At 55.9% G+C, this 20818-nt stretch overlaps 1 protein-coding gene across 3 annotated transcripts in view; it reads right to left on the bottom strand.

Annotated features, from left to right (window-relative positions):
- ATP2B2 (ATPase plasma membrane Ca2+ transporting 2) overlaps positions 1–20818 on the bottom strand; it is a 200045-nt gene that overhangs the window by 52398 nt on the left and 126829 nt on the right. For 2 of the 3 annotated variants that reach the window (XM_057706132.1, XM_057706133.1), the window contains exons 5-9: positions 11681–11806; positions 10038–10070; positions 8841–8900; positions 3404–3445; positions 2423–2581 (exon numbers count right to left, since the gene is read on the bottom strand). In XM_057706132.1, the coding sequence (XP_057562115.1) occupies positions 2423–2581; positions 3404–3445; positions 8841–8900; positions 10038–10070; positions 11681–11806 (420 nt within the window). The remainder of the gene's footprint in view (positions 1–2422; positions 2582–3403; positions 3446–8840; positions 8901–10037; positions 10071–11680; positions 11807–20818) is intronic. The other variant, XM_057706131.1, reaches the window with a different exon arrangement.

The raw sequence follows: 20818 nt of genomic DNA, 5'->3' as shown, positions 1-20818 counted from the left end.
GGCTATCTATACCATGGAATATTATTCAGCTTTAAAAAGAAGGAAATCCTGCTGCTGGCAACAACACGGCGAGACCTGGAGGCACTATCCTCAGTAAAATAAGCCGGACACAGAAGGACTCACATGAAGAATCTAAAATAGTCAAACTCAGAGAAGCAGAGGATAGAAGAGGGGTTGCCAGGGGCGGCAGGGAGGGGAAAAGGAGAGCTGTTTACAGTGGGGAAAAAGTTTCAGTTATGCAAGATGAGAAAGTTCTAGAGCTTTGATGTACAACACAGCGCTGATAGTTAACAAGGCAGTATTGTGCACTTCATAACTGCTTAAGAGAATCTTAACCAATTATGAGAGTTCTTACCCAAAAAAACAAAACCCCCCAAAACCCATGAAAGAACATAAGGAAGCTCTTGGAGGTGGTGGATAGGTTTAGTAACTTGGTTGTGGTGACTGAGATCATGGACATATGCACATGTGGAAACTCATCACACACTAAACGTGTGCAATTTTTTAATATATAAATTATATCTTAATAAAACTAAAAAGAAAAAGAAAAAAATGTGACATGGGCTGGTAGGCCCAGTGGCTACTTTAGCTAGGGTGGCCAGGGAAGGCTTCCTGGAGGAGGTGATATATGAGCAGACAGAGGTATGAGGAGCAGCCAGGTCATGAGCTGGGGGAAGAGGGTTCCAGGCTGAGGAAACAGCAAGGACTCAGGGAGGCGAAGTGACGTGCCCGAGGCCACAGGCCAGGGAGGCACCCTAGAGTTAGCATCTGCAGGTGGCTAGCTGCCCGGATCCCTCTTGCCAGCCCAGTGTGCCCACCCATCTCCATTTGCTGCATGTGCTGTGCTGGTGGCATTGAGGCTGCCCACACCTGCAGCCTCTGCCAGAGGAGGGTGACGTTTGGGTGACTGGCGTCTCCTTATCACAAAGTGCCTGGGAGTCCACCCACCTCAATTTGATGGCCAATATCCAATGGCTGATGTGGGTGTCCAGCAGCCCAGACACCTTGCTGCAGGGCAGGTCAGACCCTGCAGAGGCACTCGGGCTCCAGCGCTCCCCGTGGAATCAGATGGAGACAGATTTCTCCAGAAACCTCGGCCGTATCTGCTTCTTCCTGGGTTCTGTTGCATCCCTGACACTGTACAGGTCTCACCTGAGAGCACCCCTTCCCAAATCCTGTGCCCACCCATCTCAGGGTCTGCTTTCAGGGAATTCAGCCCAAGAGAGAAGCAGAGGTGGGACGTGAACCAGAAGTGCTCGACTCTGAACTCCATGCCTGGCAGGGCTGAGTCGGGGAGAGAGATGAGTGAGGGCTGTGAAGGCCACGGGGTGGTTCTCATCGCTTCTTTCCCTGCCCTCCGGTGCTACTACGTTCCCGTGGCATCGTCTCCACGGCGGGGATGGCGGAAATCCCAGGACCCATCACTGCCCCGCCCTCACCTCCAGCTGCGGAGCTGCAGAGCCGCCTCCATCCCTGTCTGACAGTTGCCGGGGCGGGAAGCCAAGCTCCCAGCAGCCAGGAGCTGTCATCCGTCCCCCGAGTTTAAATATAGACAGTCAAGCCTATAATTTGCCTCTCCTCTCCATGCTGTGGTGTCTATAATTAGAGCCGGGAGACAGCCACGGAGGAGCAGGCAGCCAGGCGGGGAGGCCTTGGCGATTGCCACGTCCTTACCCAGGAGGGGAGGCCAAGGCTGTGTCAGGCGGGCAGGGCTCACCTTGCAGCTGAGCTCGGCTTCCAGGGCCAGAGGGGCCGTCACCTGCAGCTGCCAACTCAGCTGGGAAACCCGGCTTGTGCTGGGGCTCAAACAAGGGGCTTCTCACCGGGCTGCTGGCACTGCCCTCCACCTCTTCAATCTTTCCCCTGCACTGCAGCTCGGGGCAGGGGTCATTCTACAGCTCAACTCCATCCCTGCCCTCCCCTGCTCAGACCTCTTCCAGGGCTCCCACGGTCCTCAGGATGAAGCCTACACAGCAGACTCCAGGCCCTACAGGGTCTGCCCCCTGTCCAGCCACCGCACCTGCCAAGTGCTGAGTGCTTGTATGCATAAATAATCTCCTTTACTCCTCATTGCAGCCTGTGAAGTAGGGACTATGGGATCCCAGGTCCGCAGACTGGGAGGTGGAGGCTCCGAGCTCAGTGAAGGTAGGCGCCCAAGTTCTCAGAGCTGTAGCTGGACAAGAACGCAGGCGGGCTGCCCCCAGAGCCCATGCTTCCAGCTTCACTCCTCTGCCTCTCTAAGTGCTCCCTAAGCTCCTACTGTATCAGGACTCAGACTGGCTGTGTGGCAGAGAAGAACGGGTCTCATGCAAGCCCTCACTTTGCAGGTGAGATAACTGAGAGCCAGCTCGGGGCAGGGCCCTGCCTGGGGTCCCCCTGGTGCCCCAGGTCCCCCGTGCCATCGCCGGGGCTGCACACGCACCTGCCTTGCCGATCTGCACAGCCAGCTTGGTGAGCTTGCCCTGCAGCACCGACTTCTCCTTCTTGTGCATGTTGGCCTTCTTCTTGTCGTCAGCGTCGCCGCCCTCGGCACTCTTGAGGGGCTGCATCTCCATGGCTGCCGCCCCGTCCTGCTGCTTGGCTGTAGGGGGCAGAGCACACACGTGTACACACACACACACACAGACACGCACACACAGACACGCGCACACACACAGGTTAGCCTGCAGGGTGGGGATGCTGGCACCCACCCGCCTGCCCAGGGGAGCATGGTGAGGTCCTCGCTCCCCGCCTGGGCCCCTGCATGGCCGGCACAAAAGCCCTGTGATGGCGGGGGGGATCGGCCTCTTCCCGCTAGAGACCCTGGTCCCAGGGCCACTGGCTGCCTTGGACCTGGAATTCACTCGGCAGGGAGTGACGTGACATGACTGGATTTCCAGCAGGAGGGGGCTGGGGCCCCCTCTGGGCCTGAACGAGCCCACAGACCCCTCCCCAAACGGCTCCTCAGCTTTCCCACATTCAGACAAGACACAGCCTTGGGCTTGGCCCAGTTGGGCCTTGGGCCATGCTGCTGGGATAGTAAGTAGTCACTAGACAGAAGGGACAAAAGGGGGCTCAAAAAGTAGAAGAGAGTGTCCTCATCCCCGGGTGCCAAGCCCCTCCTCCTACAGCGCAGGCCTGACGGGTGGGCCCGGGGCCCGACCCCTTAGCCCCTAAAGATCTCCAAGAACCGGCTTCAAGTCTTCCACTGAACGGGCAGCATAGCTCACAGGCTGGGGGGACGCTGACTTGCGGGTGGCCTGTCCCCAACGGGGGATGCCTCCATTTGGCCTGGCACCGTGTGATCACAGCTCCCCCGCCAAAGACGTCAGACACCTGTAGGCGCAGACGTCTGCCCCTGGTGTGGCCCTCGGAACCGGCGGGGAGGGGCTGCAGGGGCCACAGGTGAATACAAAAGGGTTACCTTTGCTCTGGCTGGCGTCCACATTGCCATCCTGCATTTTACCTACACGACAAAGAATTTTAACAGACAACGGAGAACAGACAACACACGTCGGCCACCATGAAGACGCAACAGGGCCACAGACATTCACGTCAGGTGGGGGGAGCGCTGAGCCGGCTCTGCCCCTCTGTACACGGGCCCGGGGAGGTCCTCGAGACAAGAGCAGACCCGTGGTGGCTGCAGGGTCTCTCTTGATTCTCTGGGGGCGCAGAGAGAGCGCTTCTGGGGGGATTCTTTTGGCCCTGAGCATTTTACAGATTAACAAGCAGCTTTTGAGGGTAAAGGGACCACTGTTGGCCGGCAGGAAGCAGAAGAAGTGGGACATCTCAGGTCCCCAGTGATTAATTTGGAATTTGGTTGGTGCCTTGTGTGGGCTGAGAGGAGGCAAAGGGATATATGAGAGAGAGAGAGAGCTTGACAGAGAGAGAGAGAGAGAGAGAGGTTGATTGTAGAATGGGGAGGAGTTTGGTCAATGTATTCCTTAGTTTCTGGCTCCAGGAGGGATGATTCCACCTTCTCTTCCTGGTGAAGGGATGTGAAGCCACAACATGGACAACCCCCCTGCCCAGCCTCATTGAGAGTGACTCAGGCAAAGGGTGGGCAGGGGCTCCCCAGCGGTGGGCTCTTAGGCGCCCACCTGTGTCCAGGGCTTGGTGGCAGTGCCCTGGCTCCCAAGAGGAAGCTGCAGATCCCACCCCTCCACGGAGGTGTGTGCTCTCTTTTCTGGGTTGACCAGCTCAGGCCACAGCAGACAGGTTAAGTCGGGTTGGTGGGACCCCTGGCTACCCCCAACCTCCCGTCCCCAGGCCTGCCTATCAGGGCTGGATGCTGTGTTGTTCTGGATCTGGGGCTCCCCACCCCCTACATCAGGGCTGCCTGGGAGGCCGCCTCCCAAGCCTTGGCCTCCCAAGGCATGTGGGCTGCATTCACAGGGTGGGAGGTATTGGTGGCTGCTACCTGGTAGCTAGACACCTGCCTTCACTTGCTGGCACAGCGGGGGTCGGGGGGCACCCTCCGTCCGTGTCCCCTGGGGTCACTCCGAGCTTTGTCCAATGGTGCGCCACCTCAGGAAGACTCTGAGAAGGCCCACCCCCCCGCCTTGGACACTTGCCAAGAAGGAGATTTTCACAGTTCATGTTCCAGGCACATACATGACCACCACGGTTTCACCTGGTCCTCACCACCTCCCTACCAGGACGCTCCAGGATCACACCCACTGACAGATGAATAACTGTGGCTCAGGGAGGGACACTCAGCAGGGTCTCTGCCAGATCTCAGCAGGTAAATGGAGAGCTGGCCCCAAAGTGCATACACATTTCTGTCCCCGTCGGGGAGAACGCGACCACCCCCAGTCCCCTGAGCCAGGGTGGCGGTGGGGGGGCATGCGTTGAGGAGGCGCTGGTGGGACTGGGCTCCTGAAGCTGCTGTTTCAAAGCCAACTAGCTGTGTGGCTTTACCTCTCCCAGCCTCACTTCCATCTCTGTAACAAGGGGTTGCCACATCACTTCCCCAAGCACCTAAAAGTTGCCTTAGTGATAACCACTCACCCAGCAGCCTTTGGCAGTTTGCAAGTGTCTCCCATCTCAGCAGTTTTCCCTGATACCCTGCAATGCTGGCTGGGAGGGGTCTTCATCACTCTTATTTTACAGATGAGGAAACTGGGGCTGAGGGACGTTCAGAGGTAGCCATGATTTGTAGAGCATCCTGATGACCGTCCTGAGGCTGCGTGGGAAGGTCCATAAGCACTGTCGTCCCCCACCACCACATCCACATTACAGGTGACTGAGAGGGGAGGACCGGCTTCCTGGGTGCCAGCCCCGCACCATCTCTCCAAGGTCAGTGCAGGGCTGTTCCCACTGCCTCTCCCAGCAAAGGGTCAGTGACCCTCCCCGGGGTTTAAAGAGAAAGGTCCCTGTTGCTCTATCGTAAAATTCTTTCTACTAGATTAAGAAACAAAACAGAAAAAGGCTTTTTGGAGCCATTAGGAATGAACTACAACAATTATTTTTATTTTTAAAAATAATTTTACTAACTGGGCTATAGGGCATCAGGGGACCCCTCTTCAATAGTCTGGTGTTAGATGGCACAGAGGGGCCTTTATTTGCATTGCATATTGTCAGATGCAATAGCCTGTATGTGCCCGTTAACTAAGCTAGCAATTTCCTCTTTTATTTCCATAGTGGCCACGTGGCCAGAAAAATAATCAACAATGCATACGTTTGAGGGAGGGAGCCGTATCCTGGGGGTACCGTGGTGCAGATGGCCTGGTTTCTCAGAAGCAAGGGACTCATTTGGGGCTCTCCTTAGCCAAACAGGTGCTCGCCTGGCCCGGGAACTGTGGTGGGACACTGCTCTGCCCCCCCATGGGACCTGGAAGATGGGCTGTGATTCAGGGGAGCTGGGATGGAGGACAGGGCCCAAGATAGGGAGCTGGGGTGGAGGCCCAGAGGCCCCTCTGCATCAGATGCTAGATGCAGCTTTGCCAGCTGGGTCCGTGCTCTCCATGAACTGTGAGGGTCATGGGTGTGGAAAGCTTGGATGTGGAAGGTCCATGGTGAGGAGACCTGATAAACAAGCTTTGGGGAGACAGACAGCTAACGAGGAGACCTGAGAGGTGTCACTTCTTCCCTGTGTCTCTGTTTCTTCCTCTGTGAAATGCAATAATTTCAATCAGTAAGGTGATGCTTATGAAAAGCACTGCAAAGTACCCTGTAAATGTCTGGCATTAAGAGCAATGTATAATTAATCGTGATTATAAGTGATGTATTCAACAGTGATATATCAATAAATATAAAAGAAATAATAAAATAAAAATGGCACTCGATGATGGGTGATGCCTTAGAGGGCCAGGACAGGGAGGGTGGGAGGGAGTCGCAGGAGGGAGGGGATATGGGGATATGTGTGTAAATACAGCTGATTCACTTTGCTGTACCTCAAAAGCTGGTACAGGAGTATAAAGCAATTATATTCCAATAAAGAGTTAAAAAAAAAAATTCACAGAATTATATACCAAAAAAGTCAATTTTACTGTATGACAATTTAAATAACATAATGTCTAAAAAAGAGTTCGGGATACAATAAATGGTTTAGATTAAAAAAAAAAAACGGCAATTATAATGCCTCCAAAATGAATGGAACACTCCTACCTTTCAGTTGGGAGGGGCTTGGGGGAGTGGAGTGAGGGGTGGATCCTGCCACCTGAGTGTGTTTTCCACATCCAGGTCATCCTGATTTGGCTCAGATGCAGGAGGGGAAAGGAACAGTTAATTCTCTCACTCACCAAGGCTCAGCTTAGCATCCCCCAGCCTTCGTGCACTCTGCCTGGAGCCTGGAGAGCCTGTTAGAATGCGGGTTCTCATTCAGCAGGTCCGGGTGGGGCCTGAGATTCTGCATTTCTAATAAGCTCCTCGGAGATGCCCAGGCTTCTGGTCCTCTGATCACAATTCAAGTAGCAACAGCTTAGAGCACTGGTTCCAAAGTATATTTGGAGGGCCTACCAAACCCAGAGCATTCAGTCAGGAAAGGTCCTGCCGCCAAATCGGCCTGGGAAGCCCTGCGTGGCTCTGTAACTCTCCAGCACACAGAGCACATCAAGGATGTCCCTCTGCAACAAGGAAGAAACCAATTCTAGCCAGTGGTTCTTAAATATCTTTAACCACAGGATCCTCTCCTTGGTGGGGTGGACTTCTTAACATATTTGTGAAGCTTATAAGACATCAGGAAGAGTGGCACACACTTTAGAGCCAGGTAGGCCTGGGTTCACATCCCAGCTTTGCTACTTTCTAGCTCTGTGAGCTCGGACTCATGTCTTGATCTCCCTGAGCCTCAGTTTCCTCATCTTTAAAGTGGGGACAATAAACTCTGAATCATAGGGTTATCGTGAGGATTAAGTGAGATGCTTGCAAAGTGCCTGGTACACAGTAGGTGGTTAAGAAATGACAGTTCCCCATCTTTTCTTGCAGTTTTTTCTGGAATACTTGGAGTTTTCTGCTACAGTTGGAAGTGAGGCTGCCCCTTTTTTGGGACCCATCAGTCTGGATGCGGTAGATATGTTCCCTGATCCCAGCAGGCTCATCATCCTGGGGGAGATAGGACGTTACTTCCTGTTTCCTCCCTGCGCCCCCACCCCCCACAATGTGGCTTTGCCTACATCCATTCTCCCTCTTCTCTCTCACTGCCCCTCCCTCACACATGACACCTCCCACGCCCCAGGCTGTCCTCCTTTCTCCTCCTGTGCCTGAAATAGACCCACTTCCAAATTAGCCCTTCTTGGCAAGGGTCTGCTCACAGAGGAGTCTTGCCCAGCCCCTGACGTCTCTGGTCACTTTGAATCTGGGTGGCTCAGCCAGAGGTCTGGGGCAGGGGATGGGAGGATGAGGCGGGACCAGAGCTCTATGTTTTCGGGGAGTGGTGAGGAGTAAATGATATAATGGATGAGAAACCTGCAGTCTGGTGCCTGGGATGTGCGACACTGGAAAAAAAAGCTTTCCCTTCCCTTCAATTCTCCAGGCGATGGTTTCATGACTGAGTCCTAACAGCTCTCAGGGGCAGACTGGGTGACTTTATATCACCTAATTTGGGGACAGGGATGTATCCGAGAAGATGGGAGGGTACAGAGATGAGAAATCTTCGAAAGGCTTGAAGGCAAGTGAATGGAACGCCTTCCCGCCTGTGTGTAAGGAGGTTAAGACGCAGACCCCAGGTACAGTGGCAGCCCCTGCCCCCACCGCCCACCCTCGAGGGGACCAGCAGGAATGCAGAGACTCAGGACAAACGCTCCAGCACAGGCCACAGCAAGAAACACCAGTCCACATCCGAGGGACAGAACTAGGCCCGAGCCCAAGCAAACCCCCTGCCCGCTTGCTCTGTGAAAGGGAAGAGAAAGAATGTCTACCAGTGGCTCAGCCATGCTACAGGGTGGGGCCCAGGAGCTGAACCCTGGCCTGGGTCCCCCGCCTCGAGGGAACTGTCACGTCGAGGACCGGAGCCTTCACCGGGACCCAGACGCCAGCTTCAGCCTAGGTCCTGACCCCGGGCCTTCTTCCCAAAGCCGGGGCCAGGAATGTGCTTAGGAGAGGGCCATGCCAGGTGGGACGCTGCTTCTTGGGGGCCAGATCTGAAGCCAAAGTCACGTCCCTCTTCTGGGCTCCACCGGGGGTCAAGGACCAACAGGAGCCAGCACCATTGTGGCGGCCGCCAGTGGGAGCAGAGCTGGGTCCCCGGTGGTGGCTTCTCTCTTAAGCACCTGCCCCGTGTGAGAGGACGACTGTCTCCGAGCTGCCCGTGCACATCCAAGTCTGTGCAGTCCAGGACAGGGAGAGGCAAGCCCAGGGTTGGGAGTAGGGGAGGCGCCCATCCAGCCCAGACCGGGAGCTCGCCCTGGGAGCGGGAGACGTACCATTGACTAGGCTGGTATTTGCACTATCTGCAACATTTGAACCTGCCGCGCCATCGGCCGCTGCGGGGGTGGGAGGGATGGAAAATGCAGTGTGTCACGATGGAGAAAAGCAACAACGCAGGACAGCAACAGCAATCAACGTGAACCAACTTGCGGGAAGTAACATGACTGCGTCCTTAAAAAAACATCTCTGTTGGAAATCAAGAAACTCAGATTTGGGGGTGGGGGTGACATGTTCCCACAGAGGTGCCACAGAAGTCAGGGGGGAAAGCTCAGCCATGGAGGGTTTTTGAAATAAAATACGCAGGATGAGCGATGAGGTTAGGCGGGATGGCACTGTTGGCGGTGAGGTCTGGACCAGCGGGCCCTGTTGGCCCAACCGATCAGGAGAGTCTCTGTCAGAGAGTTCTGGGAGGAGAGGGGGTCTGGCTGACCATCAGGGCCAGAGGAGCCCATGGCCAGGAGTCGACACAAAATATTCAGCCACGGGTGCAGTGCGGGCACCGGCCATTCTGAATGGGGGTTTGCTCTGACTGTCACTGCGTCCGGGGAGAACATCCGTCCAGGGCAGTGACTTCGGATCCATGTCCTTGACTCAGGCCACCGCCCATGGCCAACTCCTCCTTCCCTAACTGGCTCTCAAAAGATTGCCTTGGCGACCCCGCTAGGAGATGCCCCACCATTGAAAAGGTGACATCAAGCATCTATTTTGTGCATGAGGCAGAGAAGGTACCAGCACGTGTTCCTTAATTTAGAAATCAAACATGATATGAGATGCTCAAATTCACTCTTGCTGTCTTTCCTTAGGGTGGGGAAACGGGTCCCGTGGGAAGGAGAGGAAAGAGGTGCCGGGTGAGGTGGCCGTGCCGCGTGGCGAGGGGAAGCCAGGACAGGCTCTGGGGGGTCACGTGGCGCTGAGCAGCCCCTGCGTGCCGCTCTCGGGGCTGAGGGCGTGTGCAGGTGGTGGTGGGGCCGTCTGTCCTGCAGCACTGGAGGGGCAGGTAGGCAGACTGGGTGCTGGCTGGTTCCACGGGGCTGGCAGCACGTGGGCGCACAGCGGCGGTCTAGTGGGGCGGAGCCCCTAGCGGTCAGGCGCGCCCTCTGCTGTGTGCTGGGGGGCCAGGGCCAGGGCTCAGGGGTCAGCGGCGGCTGCTATTCCTAAAAGCCCCATCTACCCTGAAGGGCGTCTTACTGTACCTGGTAGCTGAAGGCCATCCCCCTTCTTCACACCTGTGTGATGATTTTTGAGACATGTTAATGAAGGAGAAGCACATACAGCCTCTTCTGTGTGCACTCACACGCACAAGCACGCCGCGCACGCGCACACACACACACAGGCACGCCTGGGTTATCCTAAAGCGGGGGGCTCTAAGCAGTGTCCCTGGTGGAGGTGAGAGGATGGACGTGCCGAGGGGGTCCAGCCCCGGCCGTGCTGCTCGCGGGGGCCTGAGAGGCGGGGCTGCCCGCCCGTCTTCCTCTGTCCCCTCCACATCCCACCTCTTCCTTCCACACTGAGGTCCCCATCTCGTTGGAGTGCAGGTAAATGTCCAGCAAGGGACTCGGACCTGGGCTTTGGGGCAGAAGAGGCCTGTTTTCTTACTGGCATTTTAAAAAGCACCAGTCTGGCCCGTGGGACCTTCCGGGTGCTTCTGCCCCTCACCCAAGCCCCAGTGAGGCCAAGGAAGTGGGCAAAGCTGCTGTGTTCTGCCCAACTGCCCACACCTGGGGCCATGGCTGGCCACGGCTGCTACATCACCGCCTGGATGCTGTCCTGACATGCTCTGGGCCTCTTGGCCAAGACTTAGTCCTCAGTCTCAACCTCAGCTCTCCCAGATCACAGCTTATTGCCATCGCTCCTGCTGATGCGGTAGCCATAATCTTAGGGGTACATCACTAGGAAATAGGTTTTGCCCGTGGGAACAAGTAACCTTTGATCGTGACCCAGGATCAGTGACTGGTTGACCTCTGAGAGCTAGAGGTAGCCTGGCTGCCCCTAAAACTGAAGGAAGGGTCATCTACTATCTCATCTCCTTCCCCTGGACTCCAGAAGGTCTGGGTATTGGGGACATTCCTCTGGAGATTGGGGAAGGAGACAAAAGACTGAAGATGTGAGGGGCGAGTGTCCTCAAGACCGAGTGTGAGTGTCAGGTAGTAGCCAGCTGTGCTGGGCCCTGGATTCGGGCCTGGTCTAATGGGATTGGGGCTCATGTCTTCCCACCATCCCTCCTCTGCTCTGAGAGGCCCCTGTAGCCTGGGGTGCCAGCCTGCTGCCCCAAGAGGAGGCCAGGGAATGAGGAATCTTGTTTCCAGGAGGAGAAGACAGAACCCAGCTGAGGTGGCAGCTCTGGGAGCATCAGAGAGGAGCTTCACAGCAGTTGATTTGGAGGCACACATTTGGCCACCTTCCCCAGAACCTCCTCTACCCACCTCTGGGGAGAGTCTATACCGGGTGAGTGTGCAGCTCTGCTCAGTGGAGTTGAGAATAGTGGAGGAATATGCCCAAGTAAGGATTTCTACTCAATATCAGGGGTGATGATGGGACCAGATCACACCTGAGACTGGAGACTCACGAAAAGGCTCAGCACCCTCGGCCTGGCCCAGGGGGAAGGGGGGCCCCCCATGACATGACCGGACAAGACAGAGACTGGGACAAGACCCTGGAGATGGAACAGACAGAGCCTCCTGGCCCAAGCAGGGCCTCAAGGATGTAGGAGGCATCCGTTGGTACAGGGTGTGGACATAAAAAGCATTCAATAACTATTTTCTAGAGTGAATGAGTCAACAAAAAAAAGTGTGGCCTTAAGAGCTCCTCTCCTGGTCCACGAGGGGGTTGGGCTTACCTTTCTTGTCTTTCTTCTCTTCCTCCTCACCGCCGGCCCCCAGCAGGGTAAAGATAATGCCAGTCTGAGAGTTCACACCCACGGCAGTCACCACCATCCGTCCAGAGCCCTCCATCACATGGGTCCCTGGGGAAGAGGATGAAAGCCAAGTTACCATCGCATGGCGCAAGCACCCTCCCCCAAGGAGTGGAAGGGACTTGGTCCCAGTTGGTTCTTGGCAATTTGCCTGCTAAGATCCTGGGCCACCACCGACAGTTCAGGTTCAAAGTAAATACTCGAGGTGTGTCCTTTAAAGATGACTTCACCTTGGGACAGCACTGTGATGGGCCTGGGGCTCAAACACTGCTCAGCCTCAGTTCTGAGGCTCCAGACAGCTCAGGCATGACATCTCTTACCCTCTCCTGGAGAGCCCCTTCCTCTCACCTCTCTCCCCCTCCTCCTCTCCCAGCCTTACAGGCCAAGCAGGGACCACTCTCTCTTTTCCTTATTGATATGTCTAGAACCAGACCTCATTCTACTTCATTGTGCAACCAGCAAAAAAACAAAACAAAAACAAAAAAACAAAAAAAAAACAAAAAAACAACAACAACCAACTAAGCCCTGGACAGGACTGCTTAAAATGGGGTCTAGCTCCTTCCCAAAGATCTGGGGAAAGAATTCAGGGCTCTGTGAACTTGGATGAGAAAACAATGACATCTTTATTTTCACAAACATCAAACTGAAATTAAGCATTTTCCCCATTAAGAACATAGGCAATAAATCCCATGAGTGTCCGTGGTGCCCACAACACCGTTACACATGTTACAAAAATCATAGTTTTTTTTTTTAATATCATTTTATAGCTGTTGCAGATACGTTTCAGGCTTCTCCTTATTTTACAACTAAGGCAGTTATTACACTGACTGCTGGCTTTTGTCATTCAGTGTGCTAATAAAGAAGCACATGTTACTATTTATCTTTTAAATTACTTTATTTCAATATAATTGGCTTCCTCTGTGATCCAAGGTATTTTATTTTATGCATTTCAAAGCTTTATTCTGAGTAGGGGTGGCACAGGGTGACCCCACACTCCCCAGGGGTCCACAGTGCAAGAAAAGTTACAAACTCCTTTCCTAGAATTTTAGATTTTTCAAACTGGGTCCCAAAGGGTCCTGGAGTTCTTTCAGGGGGCAGGAGGGGAGCCATGGGGGGTGAGGGAGGCATGTGGTCAGAGTAGCTCCACTTTTACTCATCTTTGGGGTTTCTGTGCCAATTTTTAGTTGACAAGAGGGCATTCCGCTTAGTAAAGAATCCAGGTAAGTGAAGTTTGGCCTGTCAAGCACCTATTTTTTCTGATTTTCATTATTACTGCTTGGCTAGAAAGCTCCCTATAACAGCACACAGTTTCTCCTCTGGCAGCGAGGTAGGAATCCAGTCCCGCCTGGTGCAGGATCTCCGGCTGGCCCCAGGCCACACGGGAGGAGCTACAGCTGGTCTACCAGACAGGTGGCCATGGCTGTGACCCCAGACACTAAACAGCAGCCCCGAAGATGTGCTTCTTGAATTCCTTCTGCTGTTTAGAGATTTTCCTTCTTTCCCCTCAAGATTGATGGTCATTTCTTCCTGTTTTCAGGCTCACTTGTCACTAGCGGCCTTCTCCTCATCTCCCAATTTGCTTCAGACTTGAAGTCTAGGTCGACAAACTCGTTAGAATTGTATCTAAAATAAGAGTCAGGAGGTTCTGAGTCTGGGCAAGAAGCACTTTCCTTAAAGCAAGGAATCTATTTTCACTTTTCAAGAGGTCTCACCCACTCCTTCTCTTTCCTTCTAGGACCTGAGAGATACCTTGAGATTGTGTGTGTGTGTGTCTGTGTGTGTGGTGTTCCAGCCTCTTGGCTTCCAGGACCTCAGGATCTTAAAGTGCTTTACAGACAGACAGATACCCTCCAGTAAGACCCTTTGAGGCAACAAAGGCTGGTCTCTCCATCCATGAGTAAACCAAGTCACGAAGGCTCCCAGAGGCGGCGTGATGCCCAGGAAGCTGTATCAGAGCCCAGGTTCTCAGGTGGTGGGCTCTTCAGCTGGCTCCTTGCCCATTCCCAGGCAGGGAACAGTGGGGACCCCAGAACGAGCTCGGACACTGACTCCAGGCTGAGCAGCCCGGGCCTGGTGTCTTCCTGTCACGGGCAGATCCTGGAGCACACTTACCCCACAAGGGGCACAGACAGGGAGAACCTGGGCCCAATCATGGGACTTTGGGAACTACAGTAACTTGCTGACAAAATGCCTTCTCATTCATGGGCTCAGCTTGTGCAGGGGCTGGCAGGATGGACTGTGAAACACCAACAGCATTAGACAGACAAGGAAACTGAGGCCCAGAGAGCCCTCACGTGGTGGGGGTGGGGTCCCTGCAGATCTTTAAAGGTGAGGGATGAACACACTTCAGGGCACTCAAGGGTGTGGATGGCGGGGACAGTAACCAGTGCTGCCTTCTGCAGGACACCTACCCTGCATCAGGAACTGTGCTCTAACCCTAACACTATCCCTAACCCGAATCCTTCACACACAATCACCTCACGAGCCCTCACACTGGCCCTCAGTTTTCGGAGGAGGGAGCGGAGTCTCCGGGAGCAGCGGCTTGCCCAGAGTCACCAGCTGGTGAGGGGCAGAGGCCCTGTCCGGGTCGTCACGTGCCACGCTTCCCCAGGAAACAAGGCCTCACACTCTGGTCTCAAACACGTTTGTGAAAAAGTCGGCTCCGCCTGGGTGGCGGTGGAGAGGCTGCTCCCCACCTCCCCAGCCCTGGGCGGGATGGAAAAAGACACAGGGGGCCAATTTTCACCCAAGATAATCAGACCCCAAATCACCTTCTAATCGAATCACTCCCATCTCAGCAGGGAGCTGGCGCCCCTGCACTGGGAGGCAGGGAGGAGGGAGGAAGGAGGAGGAAGCCAGGGAGGTGGCCTCTGGCCACAACACGGGACGTGGGGACGTGGGGTGAAGGCACAGCATGACCTCACTGAGCCTCAGTGAGCCCTGGGAGGTCCTCCAGGCCCCAGCATTCGATGGGCCAGAGGAGTTGAGGGCATCAAGCTCCCCCTCTGGTCCTCCCTCCCTTTGTGCCCCAGCAGCAAGCCCAGCCTCAGCTCTGACCACTGCCCCCCCCCAACCCTGGCTCAGACTCCCGCCATGGCTCCCCAAAGTCCAAACACCCTGGTCAGCACCACCCGGATCAGACTTCAGCCTTCTCTTGCTCCTGGACTACTGATTCCCGCCCTGCGCTGTCTGCCCTGGGAGCAGCACAGCTCACTGGGCCTTTCTGTCCAGCCCCCCTCCCACCTCTGCTCACATGGTTATCACCACCTGAATGCCCTTCCCCCACCTCTTGTCCAAAACCTCCTCCTCAAGGCTCTGGACAAACGCCCCTCCTCTTAGGTGACTTCCCTAACCCCCATAAAAGGACTTTACCTCTCTCCTCCGGACCACCCACTGCGGTTTCCCTGGGGGTGCCTCCCAGCCTGGTGTCCTCACTAGCCTGTGAGCCCCTGGAGGGCAGGTTCAAGTACATCTCCTTTCTGACTCCCACAGCGGAGGCTTGTCCCTGGAATCCAGTGCTGTCCTCACTGCTACCTCCTTTTTTGTATTTCCCATGGTGGGCATGTATTACATTTATAATGGAGAATCTACAGACCCTCCATAAGGTATCTTTATGGTTTTACAAAGGGTCAAATTCATCCAGCCCAGCCCTCCTCCCCACACCTCACTGGGACGCCCCTCTCTGCTACCGGACCTCACAGCCTGGCTGCCCCTCCTGCCAAAGTAAGAACCGAGTGGACTGGGTCACCCCCAGGCTGTCATCCCCCAGCTCCAGGGTCCCCTGCAGAGGACAATGTTTAACCCCAAGGGCTGCAGCTCCTGCAGTGGAATCAGAGGCATATCAGCCACGGGTCTTTGGGTGCAGACAGGGTTGAGAACTTTTTGGGGATGGGGGCCTGGCTGGGCCTTGCACCAGGCCCCCAAGTCCATGTTCCCTTGGGTACCATCCTGTAGCCCTCACCTCCTCTAAGCCCCCATGGAGCCCCTCCGAATACACAGCATGGGGGCTGGTTGCTAGAGGAGGGGACCTGGGAACCAGTCTGGTGTCTGATTCTGATTTGCTGTGTGACCTGAGGCCAGCCCTCTCCTCTCTGGACCTCAGTTTTGTGCTCTGTAAAATGGTGGGGGGGCTCTGGCTTAGGTCATCACCTCTCAGCAACGAAGCCTGGGCCTCCTAGGTCCCAAGGAGATGAGGGCCCCTCCTGGGTGGGGTAGGGCAGCCTCCATGAAAAGGCAGCCTCTTGGAGAGTTTGGATGGGCCAGCAGAGGCCTGCGCAGACAGACGGACCATGTGTCGCTCCCTGCCTGGGCCATGCTCGTTCATGCAATGGACAGGTGTGGCGGAGTCCAGCTCTCCGACGGGCTCTGGGGCCCAAGGGGCCCCCGGTGATCCCTGCCTTCCAGGGGCTCACAGTCTACTTAGGATTGAGGAGAGCAGACAGGTACCCAGGGGAGCAACAACACAAGACAACAGAGACCCAAGGGCCCCTGGGCTGGCGGGGGGCACCGCCCGGGGAAAAGTGGGAGATGGGACAGGCGACGGCTGCGGATCAGCTGGGCTGAAGCTCAGGGCTCGGGAAGGAGGAGCAGCCTGAGTGGAGGGCTGCAGGGTTGGGTGTCTGCGGGGGGTTCAGTTGGGAGCCACGGAAAGTGTCTGGGGGAGGGAAGAGGAGAACTAGTATTTATGGAGCGTCCCTACGTGCCCTGTACTATCTGAGTCGCTTTTCCCACGCGGCAGCCACAGCCCCTGGGTGAGATCATCACCGTCACCCACACCTCACAGGGCTTTGCTGGGGCAGCCAGGTGGCTCCCGGCTCCTGTTCCCTGCCCCTTGCTGGGGAAGGCTTGCGCACAAAGTCAGAGGCAGAGCTGTTTGGGGACGCAGCCCTGAGGAGTGAGAGGGAGGCAGGCGAGCAGTGGGGGAGCTGTCAGCACCCGGCTCCTGCCCACCTGTCCGTCCATCCATCTCTGAGCCAGAGAGGAGCTTGGGCCCAGAGAACACTGCGGGCTCCGCCAACCATACGGTCTGCCCTGCCACACCTGAACCTTCATCCTGTCCCCCTGGAGATGACCTGGCAGCAGAGTGTGGGCCAAAACCTTCCCGATGGCGGCTCAAAGCCCATCTCTGCCTCAGACTTGCTCCAGGCCTGGTCAAGATGGCATCTCAGGGCCAAAGTCTCATGCGATGGCAAGTGGGGTGCACTGAGCCCCTGCTGGCAGAGCTGGGGGGCCTAGTTTTACCAAATGAAGCTTCTGAGCCCAGAGAGGGCAAATGGCTGATTGAGGTTGCACAGCGCATGAGGCACAGGTAGGGCTTTAAACCCAGAGCTCCTCACTCTCCTGGTTTTGACTTCCTAAGCCTCTCTTTGGACAGGGAGAGGGGAGAGTTTGGACCTTCTGAAAGGTCTTTTCCTGGGGGTAGAGATGGGAAGAAGGGATGGAGGCCGTCTCTGGGTATCATCACCTGCCTCTAGGACAAGCACCAAGCAAAGCCAGTGCGATCCCCGGCCCAGATGCAGTTCTCTCACCTCTCTCAACACAGTTAATAACAGTGAGAGCGCGTGCTCACGGAGCACCAGACAGTCCGCAAAGCGCCTCAGCGCCCACCAGCCCATCCCCCTCACAACAGCCCTGTGAGGTAGGTTTTGGTGCAGGCACAACCCCAAGCCCCTCCGCCCACCTGTGGCCTCTCTGGTTCAGAGAGGTTAAGCGATGGCCCAGGGTCACACAGCTGTGAGCGGTGGAGCCGGGACTTGAACCCGTGCTCTATCCACTACACCCCGCTGCCTCTCGTGGAGAAGAGGCAGGGTAGTGTAATGGAGAGAGCGCGGGCCGAGTGGCAGACTGGGCCTTCCTGTGGTCACGGTGTTGTCCTAGGCTCCCTGGCGGCAGCGGCGGTGGTGGCAGGTCCAGCTCCCAGCACCTGGCCTTCCGCCCGGCAGGCAGGGTGGGCGGCAGGCCCGAGAGAGTGTGTCGATGTCCTGGGTAACCCCATGCTGCTCATGCTCTGGTTCCAGGAGTGATGGAGGACGGTGGGGTCCTGCAGGGGGCCAAGCCAATGGGCCTGATGGAGCCAGACCTGCTTCTTTTGAGGACAGCCCCACCCTGGCCCGCTGGACCGTGCCCCTTCCATGGCCACATCGATGGTGCCTAGTCGTTGATTTCCCCATGGAATTCACTTTAAGATGCTTCAAACAGGCCATACTGCTGGGTAATGAAGTCACAGGGTCCTCGGAGGCGAGCTTGCATGTGGAGGCTGCAGGGGGCTGGGAGGCTGGAGGGAGTCTCTCTCTGGCCCTGCCCTCTGTGGGGCTTTACACGCCTGCTCGGGGCCTCAGTTTTCCCAGCTGCAAATTGAGACCAGACCATGATTCTTTAGGGATTTGTGAATCTCTGGACAGGCTGTAAAGGGACACGTCTGGACATTTATTTCTCATAAGAGGGATCATTGCTTTCACAGAACTCTCATGCGGGTTCATGACCCAGGAGGGTTAAAAACTGCTGGCCTTTGAGGAAAGGCAAAGGAAGGCTGAGGAGGCGCTGTGTGTTAAAGGAGGCTGAAGAGGCAGGACATCTAAACGCCACACGGCATCCTGCACGGGTCCCAGCCTGGAGGACACTGTGAGGACAGTCGGCACGTGTGAATGTGGACGTATGTCAGGTGACTGCATCAGTGTTTCCTGAATGGACAGCTGCGCTGTGGTTACCTACGAGGATGCCTCTTCTTGGGAGACACATCTGAAGGAGGAAGAGGCCCTGGCGAGGGAGAGAGTGACTCTCTTGAGAGCAAGGGTGGCACGACGGCAACAGCAGCGCAGTCAGAGGGGAGGCCACTCAGGCGTTCATTGTACTATTCCTGCAACTTTTCTGAACGTTTGAAATGATCTTAAAATATAAAACTAAGAAAAAAAAATAGGCCAAAGTCAGAATTTGTATTCCAGAGCCCACCCATATGTCATCTGACCCACAGAGGCTTTTAAAAAATTGCAATTTCTTCACAGCATCTTAAACATCGGGAGACTGACGTGAAAAATTTGAATCTCTTGCTCCCCTTGCAGAGTGGATGTCGCAGCCACACGGGTGGCATGCCCACGGGCGGCAGGGGAAGCAGGTGCTTGGTTTGGCGCCCACGCTCTGCCTGCCCGGCCCCGTGGACGTGGGGGCCCGCTATTCCCGCACGTTTCTGTTCTGCTTGGGCTGAAGACACTGCAGACACGGGCCTGTGTCTGCCTGTCTGTCCTGGAGAACGAGCTCCAGGCCTTTAGGATTTCCTTTGTGCCCTCAGCTTTGGAGACATCTGAATCTTTCTGAAGGCTGGTCTGCCCCCATTTGTCAGACAGGGAGACTGAGGTCCTGAGGGGTAGACGTCATAGTGGGAGCCAATGCAGGGCTGGAACCTGGGGGTCCTGCCTCCAAAGGCTGTGCTCATTTTACACCACACAGCATCTCACACGAGCACCGTTAGCAAAGGACAGTCACACCCTTCTGGGCATGTGGTCCCCACCACAGCCCTGTGGGGTAGGCAGGGGGGAAGGGTCCCTCCCTGGCTCCCCCACTGCACAGACATGAACGTGGAGGCTCAGAGAGCAAGGGACCTGTCTAGGGTCACAGGCCAGGTGTGGCGGGCCACCTGGCCCAGAACTGAGCATTCTTTGCCTCCCTCCAGACTGAGCCAGTGTGCCAGATGCTGCACGGCCATTTCTGAACTACCATGAGGACCCTGCAGTTACCGCCAGCGTGGTCCCTCCGCGTTTTCTGAGGGTCATCTGACCAGAAGGCTCAGCAAAGCCTCCAGCACAGGGAACGGGTCTGAGGTGTCTTGTCACGTGAGCATCCAAACGGCAGTTTTGCAGGGTTCAGAGCACGGGGGAAGGCAGTAATCCAGGGGAACCCCCTAGAGGAGGCAGGCTCGTGCAGGCTGACGGTGGGGAGGAGCCGGATGGTGGAGATGTGGGGCCAGCCCAGAGACAGGGAAAGGGGACACGTTCAAGACGAAGGAAGAGGAGGGAAATGGACCCTTCGACACACAAGCTGGGGTTACTCTCTCATTTTATAAGTGAGGAAATGGAGGCTCAGTAAGGGCAAGAAGCTTGTCCAGGGTCTCCCAGCCAAGGAAGGGCAGAGTCGGGATTTGAACCCAGGCCTATTTCACTTTCAAGTCCAGGCTCCATCCGAGGAACAGGGAAGGGAACCCGCACACTGTGAGCATTCCTCTGGCAGTGCTGTGCTAGGCAGGGGCCTCCGCTACCTCACACACCAGGACATCACTGTTGTCCTCACAGGTTAACCGAGGCTCAGGGAATTGAAGTGACGTGCCCAAGGTCACACAGGGGGTTTATTCCAGAGCCCGAAGCCTGCCCAGCCTGCCCAACTGTGCTCTTTCTACAACGCAGCGCAGCCTCCCTCCTCATTGAGGCAGACAGTGCCTGAGCCCGAAGGTGTGCAGGGCCCGGGGTGAAGCTGGGCTCACCTCCCGACAGCCCTGGCTCAGGCTCCCACCCGCTTGCACCAGCCAAGGATGGAAGGGGCCCAGAAAAGTGAGACCTGTTAGATTTGTTTGGGTGGCGGGACTGTGGATGGTTTTGCTCTTTATTTTATTTGAGATGCTTTGCGCAGCGCAAATGTCAATTAGCATGATGAGGCTGTGCCCAAAAGGGCCAAGCACAGTGTGATGTCAATGGCTAACACGCAGGCCCCCAGATACGGTGGTGCTGGCCAAAGGGCAGGAGTGGTCAGGGAAGACTGGGTGCAGGAGGTGGGCCTGAGCAGATGGGCAGCAGTTAAATGTGCAATGAGGAAGGGAGAGAGCCATCTGGGAGGAGGGGAAGGCCTCAGCAGAGTCAGGGCAGAGGGAGACAAACAAGGCGGGTCTGTGATAGAGGTGCAGGTGAGCACAGGTGTACTGAATCTGTGACTTTCACCACAGGGAGGGGCATTGAATGCAGTGTCCATTCAGTGCTTGGGCATCTTCTACAACAGCCCTACCCACAGCCTTTACCGTCCCTGCTCATACAAAATCAGTGACAGGGAACTCAAAACTACCATAAAGGTAGCCTCTTTTTT

This window comes from Hippopotamus amphibius, chromosome 13 (assembly GCF_030028045.1).
Source record: "Hippopotamus amphibius kiboko isolate mHipAmp2 chromosome 13, mHipAmp2.hap2, whole genome shotgun sequence".
Lineage (NCBI taxonomy): Eukaryota > Metazoa > Chordata > Mammalia > Artiodactyla > Hippopotamidae > Hippopotamus > Hippopotamus amphibius.
This window is presented reverse-complemented; position numbering and strand designations above follow the sequence as displayed.